Raw genomic sequence first — 16462 nt, 5'->3', positions numbered from 1 at the left:
TGGATAATCTCTCTCTCTATATATATATATATATATATATAATTAAATACAATGACATCAAGAAATATATCAATAAATACCATGTTATTACTGATTACTTATCCGATACCATCACTGTACCAGATCTGGTTTTGAAAGAATATTTGTAAATATTAAGGAACATTTGTAACATTTACAATAATCTGAAATGTTTCTTGGGCATCAAATCAGCATATTAGAATGATTTCTGAAGGATCATGTGACACTGTAGCCTGTGAAAACCCAGACAACTTCCGGCAAATTTAGATTTGCTCTGAAAGTTAGTCTGGCAAAGAGCTCATTCAAGCCCATTTCCAATCCGTCGAAATCGCGGCACCAATCAAAAACGTTGGGGCGGGCTTTACACGATGACGACAGCGCTGGGATTTTGAAGCAGATTTTGTAGCCTACATTACAAGATGGATGCCGCCGTCGAACACCACTCGTTCGAATCAGCGATCGTTCGAATCGCGTCTGTTTTAAGCGATTTGAACGTTTCCTTTTTGTTAAAAACCGAGCAAAGAACAACACTCAGAGAAACACAGAGTATTTCACAATGTTTCTCCGCCGCTCTGCATACGTCATCTCCTTCATCGCTCTGATTGGGTTTAGGTCTATCCGCGACCTCCGTTGGTGACGCCCCTCTGGAAATGATTTGTCTATGACGCTTTGCCAGACCATAACTCAGTTACAACTGAGAATGGTCTGGTTTTAACCAGGCTAGTGACACTGAAGACTGGAGTAATAATGCTGAAAATTCAGCTTTGACATACATCAGGAAAAAAAAATACATTTTCAAATATATGCAATTGTTATTTTAAATTACTGTATTTTTGATCAAATAAATTCAAGTATTGAATGATTGTGTATACAACATAACATTTACTTTGAAGTTGAATCGATCTCTTTTTGGATAGAACAGCATCTTAGTACTAAATTAGCAGGTCCTCTTAGACGTACCTGTAGAAGTATATCATCAGGGCTCCCTGCAGTGCTTTATAGGACAGCCTCCTCTGTCCTGCACAGACAGAACAACATATCCCACTGTAACTGCTAGTGGATGTGGCACTTGACATTGACACTGTACACACGAGAGGTTTGCTGACCGGTGCTTAGTAAGTGATCATGTCTTCTCTCATCAAAGAGCGATGAGAAAATATCTTTCTGCTTAATGAGCTCGGCCATCATCTCCTCTTTCATCTCCGAGGCTGGTTTTTGCTATTAAGAAGAAACATGAGTTATCACTTAAAACTTCGATTTGAGAACTGCACAGAATTATCCAGGGATCCTCCACAAACCTCTATATTTTCTTTCTCTCTCCTGAGCCCCTCGAAAATATTGGCTTCCAGTTTCCCCCCAAAATTGAAGCCATCTTCCTCCAAACCAGGCGTTCTCTCCAGCCATTGCTGAAAAGTATTGATTGCTTATGAGAAATGTTAAACGCCAGATTAATCCTGACTTGATATATAAATTGTCCATGTAACCACTATTCCTCTCTGAATACCAATAACCCACAAAGAAGTCCAGTAAGTGTTGAATTTCCCCGATTACGTTGATTAATACAGTATTCATGGCTGATCTTATAATGTGATTTCCCAGGTTTACCTCCACTAACTGAAGAAGCGTGGGCTCCTGCTCTGAGTGGAGGAGCAGCTCATTTTCCTGGTCACGGAAATTATCCCGGTAATGCCTTCTGTTGTAGGGGACCCTCTGGTTTTGTGGGACCCCAATCTTGTTTTCCAGCAGTCGAAACTGCAGACTCTGGAAGCCCGAAGCCGGCGCGAGATATTCCCTGTGCACAAAAACACACAGATCAATCCAGCTAAATACAATTATGCTAAACTGCCATTGACTTTGATTTAACAAATTAGTGCCATCTAATGCTTATTTACTGAGTTAGCTATATCCAGTCTCTTGAGTGTTAGTACATTTCCAACAGCAATTTTGCTCAACCAGTGCTGTTATAGGAAATGTAAAACTTGTTTTCAGGAATTGCTTTTCATTGTCATAATGAGAAATATATAAACCTTACCTGAAGTCGTAGAAGTCTAAGGCAGTCATGGTTTCCAGAACAGAGAACTGGTCGAGCAACAGTCTGAATATCATCACAACCCTTTGGATACGAGTGTTGACTTTGAGCATGTTTCGCTCGTCACGTACCTGAGGAAAAAGCAGTACAGTTAGTCTTTATAAAGTCCCTGAGACAGGACATTTAACTATAGAGAAGTATCTTAAACTAGACTGAAGGTGGCAGCCTCATGCTGCAGTGTGCATTCTTTCTTTCAACTGAACTACATATATCATAAAACTGAAGGCTCGGGCTGTTTATCATTGTCCAAAAGGCCCACAAACGATAAATGAACTGAGTTTTCCATTAGAAGCATGCATATGCGCCGCTTTGACAAGTATCCCAAAAATCCTTATAAAACCCTAGCATATACAGTATAGCATCAAAAGGGGTATATATAAAAAAAAAACATTTGCATGACCGGTTTACCATTAATACTTTTATTCAGCAAGGACACATTAAATTGATCAAAAGCAACAGGAAAGGCATTTAGAATGTTTTAGAGATTTCTATTCCAAATAAATGCTGATCTTAAAAAAAAAACAAGTATTACAGTTTCCACAAAAAATATTAAGCAGCACACCGTTCTGTTTTCAATATTGATTATAAGAAATGATTCTTGAGCACTAAATCAGCATATTAGAATGATTTCTGAAGGATCGTGTGACACTGAAGACTGGAGTAATGATGCTTTGCCATCACATGAGTAAATACCACTAAAATATATTCAAATAGAATTTTACTGTATTTATTTGATCAAATAAATGCAGCCTTGGTGAGCAGAAGAGACCCTTTCAAAAACATGACCCCAAACTTTTGAATGGTTTTGTACGTGATGCAGTATAGCACAAAATATCGGATAATAATATTCAAATATTTGCCCTGATTTTGTCTGAGCTATTGAGCTGACTTAGTGTTTTATTTTCAGATGTTTATGTAAATCATTCATCATCTCTTGCTAATCTCTTTTTTGTTCCCTGTCAGCCTGAACCTTCATTGGATGTAATATTCTCATATAGATATTCTCTATAACACATTTTTAATAGGTGGCTTATTAAATGTTAATCTTATTACATTCATTAAAAGCAAGTCCATTCAAGTTTGGAGAAAAATGGAGCTAAATCTGATAACTGTAGCTGTTCATGACCCGCTAACACAAATCTTGTTTGTATTTGGGCAACTCACATGTCCACTGATGAAGATTTCTCTCACCGAGTCCAGCTCCCACAGAACTTGTTTAAACCACAGTTCATATGCTGCGACAGAAGGAACAAGTTAATCATTTCTTCAGGTTACATATGAAAAGTCATTACGCTTCGCGGTAAATGCACAGAAGTGCAGTGACATTGGTCTCTGGGCTTCTCTAATGAACCTTTATGACACACTGTATGAAAAAAGCATGTATTTATGGATAATGTATGTATGGATTATGTGTGTTTGTGTGACTGTGGTGGATTCTGGATTGTAGACGATTGTTCACATGATGTGGCGGGTTACATTCAGCTTTGAGCTTTTGATTTAGTCTTGCCTATTTTTGGTTGCAGTGAAACTTGTCAACATTCAGCGTTTAAACAAGGAAATGAGCTTTTGTTTCTGTCGTGCTTTGGGAGCGTTCATTGGAGAGAGGCTGAAGACTGATTTGCCCAAAGGCTGTTTAGCTTTTGTGTGCCTCACCTTGATGTGTGACGATAAACAGATGTTCGTCATGGATCTTGTTTCCCTTCAGCTCACTTTGAAGCATCTGAGATGTCACTATTTTATCCAGCTGGGGATGAGAGAACATTTTGTTTCATGATAAGCAAGCCAAAAAAGTCTGTAATAACCAAACTCAGTGTGTCTATTTAAAATAGAACATAAAAAACGAACTACATCACTGTTTGCCATTACAATCTGAGATGCATGTAATTTGATTCCAGCATTTATTCATTTGGAAACCTAGAAAGAATCACATGGTGTTCTGATCGCAAATACACTTTAGATTCGAGGACTGCTCACCAATTAATCATGAACTATTTTAGGATAAGCTATGCTTTATGCTTATTAAAATGTATGAAAATGTCATTAATATGCATGAGTTAATGTGAAGTTTACCTGCAGATAGTCACCATAGATAAGACCTCCTTTGCTTGCCTTGTTAATTCCAGATTGAGAATCATCATTCTCATCTTCTTTCAGATGCTGCTTACTAGCTGACCTGTATTTCCATCAAACACATTATCATAAAACACAGAAACATTAGTGTGCAACATTCAGCGTAGGTTTGTGTTCTAACTGATTTCAGATATGGTAGTGATGATATGTGTCTTTGGGATTAGCTGTATAATCTCAAATATCTAAAAATGTTGAAAGCTGTAAATACATACAAGAATTTCTTCTGAAAATATGGACATCCACTCATGGCTGAAATGATAATATGTCAAGCTGGACTGCTTTCTTTTACTCAACTTTTAACTGTCAGTTCTCAAGGATGTCCACGCATTTTATAACTTTTCCCCACATGCTGACTGACCAATCATCTTTAGATCCATCCCACCTCCCTTCTGGCCATGTTCACCCCGGCCGACATGTTGTACTTTGTCTTGTTCTTATCTTAGGTGAAATCGAACTGAAACAGGTGCATTGAAACAGAACTTGATAACATTATGAGTAGGGCATTTGTACATAAATTGAACAAATGTGGGATCACGTCAAAGGGTTTAGATTGACTTAGGCAGTAGAATTTCAAGAGCATTCCTATTTTTACTGCCATTAAGAAAGACTGAATTACACCTTGTTTTGCCCCTGAACAGCCCTTTTACATAGTTTTACAATATTTTTCATTTACCTTTTGTGTTTACTATGTGCATTTGTCATTTTTAACAGTATAATAAAACTAAATATTTTAGTTTCAGTTTTAGTAATTGATGTCCTGTTGTAATTTATTATTATTATGACCACCATTATTATTATTTCAGTTAGTTACCAAGATAATATTTCTATTTTTTTGTTTAAGTTTTTCATCTAATATTTATATTTTATTTTATTTCAGCTTTATTTCAATTAACAAAAATTTAAATATAAAAAAATTATATTATATTAAAAATTATATATATATAAAAAAAAAATCAATTCTGGAATCAGATATAGCCTAGTAAAGGTCAGGAATCAGATACTTGCAATAAAATTTAAATTGTCATTCTGCTTATTGTTTCCTGTGTGTGTGTGTGTGTGTGTTTCCAAATACACACAAACTATGTTAAAATATTCTCGTAAACAGTCGGTTTTGTCTTAAGTGAACGTAAACAGTTGAGAAAGAAAATGCTGTGTAACAGTATATTGGATCTGCACGTTAGGTCTTAAAGTGACAGCAGCCTAATATAGTCTGTCATAAAGGTTAATCAGAGAACAAAAGAAAAAGAAAATCACTCATTGATCTTGACTGAATAGCATAACTTTAATAAGGATTAATCTATATTTGATCTATAAAAAGAAAACTATGCAGTTATTTTACATTTGATTTCAATTTCTGTACTTGACAGAGATGTAAAGTCCAGGGGTCAGAAAGTAAAAGTCCCATGAACTCAGCCAGCTGATTTCATTAATTAGTTCTATCTCCTGAGAAACTGTGCTAATTAGCATATCCAGGTGATTGGAACAAAATACTGAGGAGGACTTTTACTTTCTGAACCTGGACTTTACACCTCTGGTACTTGAACAGTTGTGTTTATTTGTGCCATTGATAATTTGTTTATTAGTTCTTATTTTATTACTGACTGTTTACTTGTCTTTAATAATGTTTGAAATGTATACAAGTTAGTCCAGTTGTTTTTGCCGTGGTATTTTGGTTAAAAAGTTCCTTGTGTAAATGTTCTTTGGGCTGTTGATTTTTGTTCATGGAATTCAGCTATTTGCCGAAAGACACAGAATAAATATGTTTGATATCTAAATGTTTGACTTTTTTTTTTTTTTATCTTACTGGAATGGAAACTGGGATTTGATTAGAATCGGAATCAATAAGAATCAGAATTGATAGACAGAATCAGAATGTGAATTGCTAAAATTCAAACGACCCAACCCTGATGTGAAATATATTCTATTGTATGATATTTTCTTATCAAGTTTTATGTAGTGGTGCTTGCCACACTAAATTTGGTTCTGTTAATGACAATGTTTGATGTCAGTCCTGTTAAATAAATCATCTGCTCACACTCTCCATTGTTCTTCTGTGATGCTTTTGGATTTTTGAAGATCAAATTCTGTGTGTAATGGATGCAGAAGTGAAGTTTCGAACAATGGCATTCAACATGAAATGCAAGTCATGTGACATTTGATTTGTTCTCATAAATTATTTCATAGTTGAGTCATGTATGTCTGCGTTATCTTGGAAAAGCTAATATTGGAGAGAGTCTAATATATATTTAAACTCTTTATAGAGTCTTTGATGATCTGCCTATGTGTTGTGTGTAAATATACATGCTTTTTAGCTGAACTGTGGGTGATAGGTGAACTCGGCTAGCCAGAACAGATTGTGAAAGGTTAGAGGGTTTGGAATGGCAGTCAGGGGACCGTGTGTGTGTGTGTGTGTGTGTGTGTGAGACAGACAGCAGGCTTGTCTTTGTCTTGTGTCCTTGTAAACACACTGCTCGCTCGGGCGCCAGAGTTTGCTGATATTGAGCGGTCTGTGACAAGGATTGGGCGTCACTGTCTTCACACCTTTTGAGAAGAGTTGGCTAATCCATCAAATCTGCCACTTGAGGCAAAAGCAACAACAATGGCTGTTGGAGACGACACTATGTGCAATCGGGTGACCTTCATAAACCAGTGTTATTTTAGGGATTCATTAAAACTGAGTGCGAATAAGCTCAAATGTAAAATGAACCAACCCATTGGGAAGTATATGTTTGCTGGGACTTGATTGTGCATAAATGTTGTGTTTGAGGAGTGTTAATGAGGAGTCGGGGCTGAACAGCATGGTGCATCTCGGATTTAAGCAGAAAACAGAGACCATGGCTAATACGGGTGAAACCAGGGAAGGTTTTTCCTCAGTGCATTTGCATATCATTAGCATGCACTGCACTAAAACAACACAGTGGTGTTGGTGGCATCATCAGACCTTGCCTCGCTCACTCTTGCGTAGTAAATATGATGGCAATTTCCTATAGGAAGTCCACTGTGTCTCTTAAATATAAAATTAAGTCCACAATGCTTATTATTAAAATCATTTATGCCTTTATGCATTCCATTAAATGGGCCTTCATCCCAGCTTCAATTAATTTGTTTGAGAATGGGGGTTTGTTACGTGCCTCTCTAGCTTTCTAGTAGAATATATTTGCAGTCGTGGGACCCGCAGAAAGCTCCAGCTCAAAAGGGGCTTTATGTAATGCCTCACTTAAAAAAAAAAGAACAGCTGTGTTATGTAATCTCATGTTCCACTTTACCCTCTTGCTATAGAATTGATAAAGTTCATGCTGTATTTATTTGTAGTTGTTCACAGTCATGAATGGGGTTCAGATGCTTACATAAAAGAAAAGTGAAAGAAAAAGATATATATATATATATATATATATATATATATATATATATATATATATATATATATATATATATAATGTACGTGATGTAAGGAATAATTGCTAAATTTGGAATTGCATACTAGGATACTCTTACTATTTCTGCTAAATCATGCAAATAAATTGTGTTTCTGTAGTATACTATTCCTAGCAATGTCTTCATGCCTGGGTTTATTTTGCTGTAATGATCAACTGACTGTACATTATCCCGCATATTGGCTATTGTTCAAATAAATGAATACTTGGCCATGAAATAGTGCTTGTGATAATTTTATAATTTTATCTGGATACTTTTTAAATCTTCCATCAAGAAAAAAGTAGTTCACTAGTACATTGTACACATTAACTTAAAATAGTAATACAACAACTAGAATGTGCACCAATACTATTAGTTACAGTGCAATGCCCGTGCAAAATCAGTTTTTGTGTGTTTTTAGTAATTGTTGGTTTGGTATGTTATGTTTGAGTTACTGAATAGCCTAGGCTACTATTACACAGGAGCCTAAACTCTGAGAAAACGATAACGTTAAGCGCACCAATATAAAATATAATATTCAGAATTAAACAGTGTAGCTGACTTACAGATTCAGTTAAATTGCTACTTTAAAAAAAATTAATCGATACTTTAAAAAAAAATTAATTGCTACTTTTTTTTTAAAAGAATCGATACTTTTTCAAAAGTGAATCGCTACTTTTTAAAAAATGAATTGCTACTTTTTCAAGTGAATCGATACTTTTTCCAAAAAAAGAATCGCTACTTTTTCGAAAGTGAATCGCTACTTTTTCAAAAAAGAATCGATACTTTTTCAAAAAGAATCGCTACTTTTCAAAAAGGATCGCTACTTTTTTCAAAAGGAATCACTACTTTTTCAAAAAGAATCGCTACTTTATTCAAAAAGAATCACTACTTTTTCAAAAAGAATCGCTACTTATTCTAAAAGAATAGCTACTTTTTTCAAAAAGAATCGCTACTTTTTCAAAAAGGATCGCTACTTTTTTCAAAAAGAATCGCTACTTTATTCAAAAAGAATTGCTACTTATTAAAAAAGAATCGCTACTATTTTCAAAAAGAATCGCTACTTTTTCAAAAAGAATTGCTACATTTTCAAAAAGAATCGCTACTTTTTCAAAAATCGCTACTCTTTTAAAAAAGAATCGCTACTTTTTCAGAAAAGAATCGCTACTTTTTTCAAAAAGAATAATGTAAAAAAAATGATAATGTAACAAATGTATAATAACAATGTAATAACTGTATAATTATATTGAAATAAACATATAATAACACTAATGTATAATTACATTGTAATAAATGTATAATAAGACTAACAAATGTATAATTACATTTTTTACACTACTTTTTCAAAAAGAATCGCTACTATTTTCAAAAAGAATTGCTACTTTTTTCAAAAAGAATCTCTACTTTTTTCAAAAAGTGCTACTTTTTAAAAAATGTAACAAAATAATAATGTAATAAATGTATAATAACACTAATAAATGTATAATTACATTGTAATAAACGTATACTAACACTGTAATATATAATTACATTGAAATAAACATAATTACATTGTAATAAATGTATAATAACACTAATAAAATGTATAATTACATTGTAATAAACGTATAGGCCTAATTACATTGTAATAAATGTATAATAACTAGGGATGGGCATTTTTCAAAAATAATGCATTCGAATATTCGGGCTCATAGAAATCGAATATTCGAATATTCGTTTAGCCTATTTAAATGACATTTAACGAAAAAGACGTTATTTTTTAAGTACATTTTTCAAAAAGCTTTTGTCACCATTTCTTAACCAGCTTACGATTAGGCAATGCACAACAAGCTTACAATATATGTTAAAGTTTTCTTTTAGTTGAAAACATTAAACAGTTGGCCTATGTGTAAACAAAATATAAATAACAAAAGGATTTAAGTTCAAGCAGCGCGAGCGGAAAAAAACGCCTAATAAAGCAGAGTAGCAGACTGCGCCAGATATCGAACAGAACGTACACACACACTCGAGTCAGCATGATTATCGTGTATATTGTTTCACGTTTATGTTGAGAAAAACAATAATGTCCACATGCAGGGGCGCCGCCAGCAATTTAGTGCTATGCTCGAGTGAGAAAACGCGCTGCACTGACAGACGATTCAGAGACACAAACGGTCACGGTGTTATAAGTTTCTAACAGCACTTTGCGTTTTCTGTTCTTAAACGTGTCTCTCTCAATGAAACTTAAGGGAAGTATATGTCTAAAAAAATAATTTTGCTATTAGATAAGTTATCATCTCTCGGATCACGCGCGCTACAGCTGCGCTTACCTGCAGTCGTAGTGATGGACAGCTGTCTTTCCTCAGTCGCCTGCTGTTTGGATTTCATGTGATTTCTCATTGTGTTGATGATATTATAACTCAGATTAATTAATTCATTTGATCAAAAGTCATTCCCTTCTGTAAGATCATTTAGTAACATAATTTTCAACTAGTAGTCTAATTCCAAACTTCGCGAGGCAGACGACGACGACATTATGTGATCAAATACAAACAACTTGTTAAACACGCACCACAGCGCCACCCAGAGGATTTAGTTATAACTGCGAGTTAGTGCTTGGGATTTATCAGGGATTAACTGCATTTACGGCCAGCAAAGCATTTAGGCTACGGCTTCATAAATTCGATAAAATTCGAATAGTATTTTATTTTTCGAATAATAATTACAGATCGAATATTCGAAAATTCGAATATTCGTGCACATCCCTAATAATAACACTGTAATAAATGTATAATTACATTGTAATAAATTATAATAAGACTGTAACAAATGTATAATTACATTTTTTACACTACTTTTTTCAAAAAGAATCGCTACTTTTTCAAAAAGAATCGCTACTTTTTCCAAAAAGAATAATGTAACAAAATAATAATGAATAAGACTGTAACAAATGTATAATGACATTTTTTACACTACTTTTTTCAAAAAGAATCGCTACTTTCCCAAAAAGAATCGCTACTTTTTCAAAAAGAACCACTACTTTTTTTTAAAATCGCTACTTTTTCAAAAAGAATAATGTAACAAAATAATAATGTATAAGACTGTAACAAATGTATAATTACATTTTTTACACTACTTTTTTCAAAAAGAATCGATACTTTTTCAAAAAGTTTTGCTACTTTTTTCAAAAAGTATCGCTACTTTTTTCAAAAAGAATCGCTAATTTTTTCAAAAAGAATCGCTAATTTTTTCAAAAAGAATTGCTACTTTTTTCAAAAAGAATTGCTATTTTTTTCAAAAAGAATCGCTACTTTTTCAAAAAGAATCGCTACTTTTTCAAAAAGAATCGCTACTTTTTCTAAAAGAATCGCTACTTTTTCAAAAATAATCGCAACTTTTTTCAAAAGAATTGCTACTTTTTCAAAAACAATCGCTACTTTTTTCAAAAAGAATCGCTACTTTTTCAAAAACAACCAGTTTTGGCTTATAAATGACACAAGAAATAACATTCGTTGTATAGATACGCACTTTCATGAGACTGTGTTGGAGAAGACTGTTTGGCCAAACTTACTACGTCTAAACGGTACAACACAGTCTCCCCTGGTGTCTGCCCTAGTTGCCCTGCCACTGCTGTTCTTCTGTTGTATAAATTCACCCAGTGGTGGATGTGCAAGCCCATGTAATATTTAAAAAATGAGGCAGGCATCTAGATAATGTAAGAAACTGTTAAAATTGAATAGGTTGTATTTAGTAGTGATATGGCAGTGGGCATAGTTGATTGGTTTTTGATCTAATATTTTTAAAGTTTGTTTATAAAGGGTTTCTATTGGTTTAAGAGTTGTAATGTTTGCTTGTGACCAGCTTGTGAAACAGTATGATATGTGAGAAAAAATCATGGCATGCATAAAAAGTTTGGCCGCCTCTGTGGTTAGGTATGGCCTTATGTGTTTAAAGTTAGCCAGATTATATCTGACGGTATTAGCCACCTTTTCAACATGCTTTTTAAAAGTTAAGTTAGAATCTAAAATAATGCAGAGGTATTTAAATTCGGACACAACTATAAGTTTGGTTGTGGGGGCGTGCACCTGAGACGCATCTCTCTGTAGGCAAGGGCGTGGTTAGCTGGTACCCTCTTACAGGGACGGACTGGGGCTAAAAAACAGCCCTGGAGTTTCTCCCAAATAGGCCCATCATCCAGCCATTCGCCCCTAGCCACTAGGATGTCCTGATACTATGCCACAGTACTGTAACCTATATCAGACAAGGTATTCACAGCAAGTAATATCTCAAAAACAATGATGACAATTGGGGTTTTGTTTATTAATGAAGCCTCAGTCTTCAAATAAAAACAAAAAAAATGTACAATGCCATTACATCTGCATTGAAAATAAAATACAAATAATGAAATGTCACTGGCTACAGAAACCCTAATTACACAAACTTGTAATTATAAAACATTTAGTTACTATATACCAGGGGTCTCCAACCTTTTTGTGTGTGAGGGCTACCTTAAGGGATAAAATAATCAAGAAGGGCTATACTCAAAAAATTTTATTATACATATAACATGGTGGTGTTTTTTTACCTTACCTTTACCTTTACCTTTACTTTTAACTTTAACTTTTTTATTTTTCACCATCATATGCGAAATAATAAAATATCTTGATATTCTGGTTCAACAATTGGTGAAGAATTTGTAATATATATATATATATATATATATATATATATATATATATATATTATTCTCTAAAAACCTATTGTAGCATAAACATTTAGTATAAATATTTAATGCAAAATAAATAAATAAACTGCCATAACTTCTAAACAAAAACATTACTGCATTACATTTAATAGCCTACATTTATAGGCCTACATGACTATTAATATAACAGCATTTTTAATATGAATACAGGCACATTTCTGCCAAAAAAGTTTGTTTTACTAAGTTACAGTTAATTCATAAGTTGTGGAGTGAAATGTCTTCTAACTGGTTTGTTCTTGGAACAATTCACCTGTTTTTTTGCGTCAAGATGTTGAGAATATCAGCGCTGTTTAATCTGGCTTTTAACTAGCTTAAATCACAGCCATCTGTGGGTTTATAATAGAGATAGAGAATTCTGCGCTGAATTGAAATGCTTCTCAGTGGATCGCGCAACTCTGTGTAATAATGTTTGCGTGATCGAGATCAGTCCGCACAGCTGCTTCGGCCGCGATCGCAGTTTTTTTGGGCCGAGCTGATAATGCTCCGCGCTGGCATCCAACTTAAAGGTGCATTGCTGCCACCTACAGTACTGGAGTGTGAAACAGATTAGTGGGGGGAAAAAACAGGTTATGACTGTGTGTGTGGCGGGTGGTGGGCCGTTCTGTGATACTCCAGATCACACAGATGGCCAGTCCGCCCCTGCCCTCTTACGTCACAGGGCACCACAACACCACAGGGAACATTCAACTGCAGTAGCCACCGTTCAACCTGAAGAGGGCAGCACTCAGACGTTTTTACACCATATATTGTAGAATTAACACTTTATACCCAAATGTCAAACAAATTACTTGAATCAACGAACAGCATTAATAAAGCCCCAGTCTTACAGATCATTGACTAAAAAAATTGTTTTAGGGTTTAGTTACCCTTTAAACAGGGTTCTGTTTACACTTTAAAACATTTGATAGACAAAAATGTTACGTTTTTTTTTTTTTATATAATGTTACAGCGACTAGCTTAACGCGAGCTGTGTAAGGTTAGTAAGTTAACTCAGCTTAAGTGTAAATGCATGGTGAATTCAGTGTTTGTCTTGTTAGACTTATTTATTAGTTTGTGGAAGCCGAACAAAAGCAATTAGTTTTATGAATGTTAACGTTAATCGTAGCTTCACATTCCTTGCAGTTTGCAGTGAAACATTTTTTATGTTGAATTTACTTAATGTTATTATGTCAAGTGGTTGCACAAAATAAATGTATCTAAATCCAGATATATTTTTTAAGTTGAGTGTATTAATTTCTTTCAGTAATTTCAGATTAATTATATTCATAATTTCAGCTAAACTATTTTGAGTAGATTTTGCTAATTTTTTTTTTATGTTCAGTGCACTAAAATGAATTATGTGCAACCATATCCATTTAATGGTTTAATTTCTACATACTGCACAGCAAAAACTCCAGTGTTAAATTAACTCTCCTGGAAGTTTATATGGCTCCAGACTCAAGAGTGTTAAAGTGTTAAAATATGAGTGTTAAATTAACACCCAAAAGTGTTAAAGTTAATGAGCTAATTAAGTGATTAATTGAGTGATGATTGATCATTATTAAAGACACCTGATGTTAACAAGCAGAATTATTTTGTGCAACCACTTGACATAATAAAATTAAGTAAATTCAACATTATCAGTGTAATAAATGTATAATTACATTGTAATAAACATATAATTACATTGTAATAAACGTATAATAACACTGCAATAAACTTATAATTACGTTGTAATAAATGTATAATAACAACCTTGAAAAGAATCGCTACATTTCTCGAAAAGAATCGCTACTTTTTTATGTCAGAAGTAAACAGTGTAGCTGACTTAATGTTTAGCTGACAGAATGTTTATTTTTAAACCACAACTTCAATGTGTGCTTCTTTTACCGATATATTTAACAACATCTTTTGCATTTCTAATCCAAACAATGTCAAACTCGTGTCACGCCCGGCTTTGCCGTGTTGGGTGTGCTCACTCCACCATGGATAGTATTATGTTTGGGCCGTTTCTCTCCTCCCAGTCTGAAGGGGGAGCTGTTTGTTTTAGGTCCATCCGACAACAGCTGATTGGAGGGACTATTTAAAAACATCTCCTGTCGGTTGTTTGGTCTGCTCTGTGCTGCGCGGCTCGGCATTGCTCGGGTCTCCATGCTGGTGGCAGCAGCATCATCCCACTTCTTTTTGCTTTGTATGCATTACACATAGTCTACACTTTACTGATCTGCAACACACTTTTTGATTAGTTTCATTTCGTTTCTCATTTACTGACTTGTTACATTTATTGATTTAAATTATGATTTCATCGTATAATTTAATGTTTAATAAATTATGTTTGCTTTAACTTAACAAACGGTGTGGTCTCCCCTATGTCATTGCTACTGTGAGCCAGGTAGTCGTGACATATGGGGGCTCGTCTAGCCATTTGGATCCCGAATTGTAAGTAGACTACTATAATTCGCAATATTGTGTAGGCTGGGTTGCGTGGGTAGTGCTACGTCATTGGTTCACATTTTGTGAATGACACGTACCGGTGATCAGCTGATAGTAGTCTAATCAGCTGGCACGCGTGCGTTGTGATTGTTTGTTGGGGAGTTCCGCATCGGGTGTTCAGTTAATGAATTTAATGTTACTTTAGTATGTTGATCGCTAAAAGTTAGTTCTTTGGTTGTGAAAAAGTTGGGAGTAGGTTATTTGCGCAGTTTAGAGCAATTTTTGCCAACCATAGTTTGTTTGTTGAGTTTGAGTGGCGAAGTGTGTTTGTATGTCTACTTGTGTTGCAGGATGACAGTTTACGGAGCCTGTTTTATCCCCAATTAGTGCGCTTAGGCGTTGTGGGTTTAGGTTGCTGGTCACTGAAGTCTGAACGAGGGCACCGCCGTGGAGCACCGGCTGAATTGACTTTTGTCGGGACAGTACGATTCCATCGGTATTGGTGAGTAAATGAGCCTTGTTCTTGGACTTAGTGTGAAGATAGGTTAGAATAGTAGGGGGGTAAATGTTTAGGGGGAAACTCCGTTGTTGTCCTGTAACATGAGCTGCATTCCGCTTCACCCGATGTAATTTGTGTGGTTGGAATTGTTTAGTAACCCGAAAGACGTTGAGGTTTAGTTTTGATTATTTGACTGGATTTATTGCTGTTGGGTGTGTATAGACCATAGCCTGGTTTGATTGTGATGGGTGACTCGTAATTTAAGTTGTAATAATGAGTACACTTGAGGCGTTTTTGGCTGCTCCTTCAGTGGTCTTGCTTGCGGCGGTGAAAATTAAACAATTGCATAGTGTGGCTAAGCACTATAAAATTGATGTAACATTGCCGAGGGGAGCTAAGAAGCATGAGCTGCTTGACTTTATTCGTGCGTGTTTGATTGACAATAACGTGTTACCTGACGAGAAATTGCCGGAGCGCTATGGTCAGGGAGAGTCGAGTTCAGATAGTGAGCCCACTCCGAGTTTGTTTGTGGACCCACAGCCAAAATCCAGTATATTAACATTTGAACAGCAAGTCGAAATGTTAAAACTACAACATGATTTGCAAGAAAAAAAAAAAATATTGGAATTGGAACAAGAATTAGCAAGGAAAAAATTAGATGATGAGTTGTCTCAAAGAAGGCTTGATAACGAAATGGACCTTAAAAGGTTAGAAGCTGCACAGAAAGACAAGGATCGTGAGTTGGAATGGGAAAGGCTTAAAAATTTAGAGCAGGAACGTGAGATTGAGCGTACTAGGCTGAAATTAGTAGCTGAAGGTAAGCTTGGCAAATCGCAGCAATCTGGCCTGGCCGGTATGATTAAGTTTCTGCCTAAATTTAATGAGCACGATCCAGATGTGTTTTTTTCGTTATTTGAGAATATTGCTACTGAGCAAAAATGGAGTGATGAGGATAAAATTGTATTGTTACAAACTACGTTAATTGGCCGTGCTCAGAAGGCATTTGTGGCTTTACCGTCTTCTGAAAAGAGGGTCTATCGATCCGTTAAGACAGCTGTCTTAAAGTGTTATGAGTTAATTCCCGAGGCTTATAGACAGCGTTTTCGATCATGGAAAAAGTCAGACAAGCAGACTTACGCTGAATGGGCTGGTGAAT

At 35.1% G+C, this 16462-nt stretch overlaps 1 protein-coding gene across 2 annotated transcripts in view; it reads right to left on the bottom strand.

Moving 5' to 3' along the window:
• tdo2a (tryptophan 2,3-dioxygenase a) overlaps positions 1-4561 on the bottom strand; it is a 263007-nt gene extending 258446 nt beyond the window's left edge. For both annotated transcript variants that reach the window (XR_008808053.1, XM_056261864.1), the window contains exons 1-9: positions 4450-4561; positions 4178-4280; positions 3761-3851; positions 3272-3342; positions 2051-2178; positions 1624-1810; positions 1317-1424; positions 1125-1236; positions 979-1036 (exon numbers count right to left, since the gene is read on the bottom strand). Coding sequence is in view for 1 of the 2 variants with exons in the window: in XM_056261864.1 (XP_056117839.1) it covers positions 979-1036; positions 1125-1236; positions 1317-1424; positions 1624-1810; positions 2051-2178; positions 3272-3342; positions 3761-3851; positions 4178-4280; positions 4450-4484 (893 nt within the window). In the remaining variant the exon portion in view is untranslated. The remainder of the gene's footprint in view (positions 1-978; positions 1037-1124; positions 1237-1316; positions 1425-1623; positions 1811-2050; positions 2179-3271; positions 3343-3760; positions 3852-4177; positions 4281-4449) is intronic.
• Between the last annotated feature and the right edge of the window lie 11901 nt (positions 4562-16462).

Source organism: Rhinichthys klamathensis, unplaced genomic scaffold, assembly GCF_029890125.1.
Source record: "Rhinichthys klamathensis goyatoka isolate OS25496 unplaced genomic scaffold, OSU_Roscu_1.1 h1tg000186l_1, whole genome shotgun sequence".
NCBI lineage: Eukaryota > Metazoa > Chordata > Actinopteri > Cypriniformes > Leuciscidae > Rhinichthys > Rhinichthys klamathensis.
This window is presented reverse-complemented; position numbering and strand designations above follow the sequence as displayed.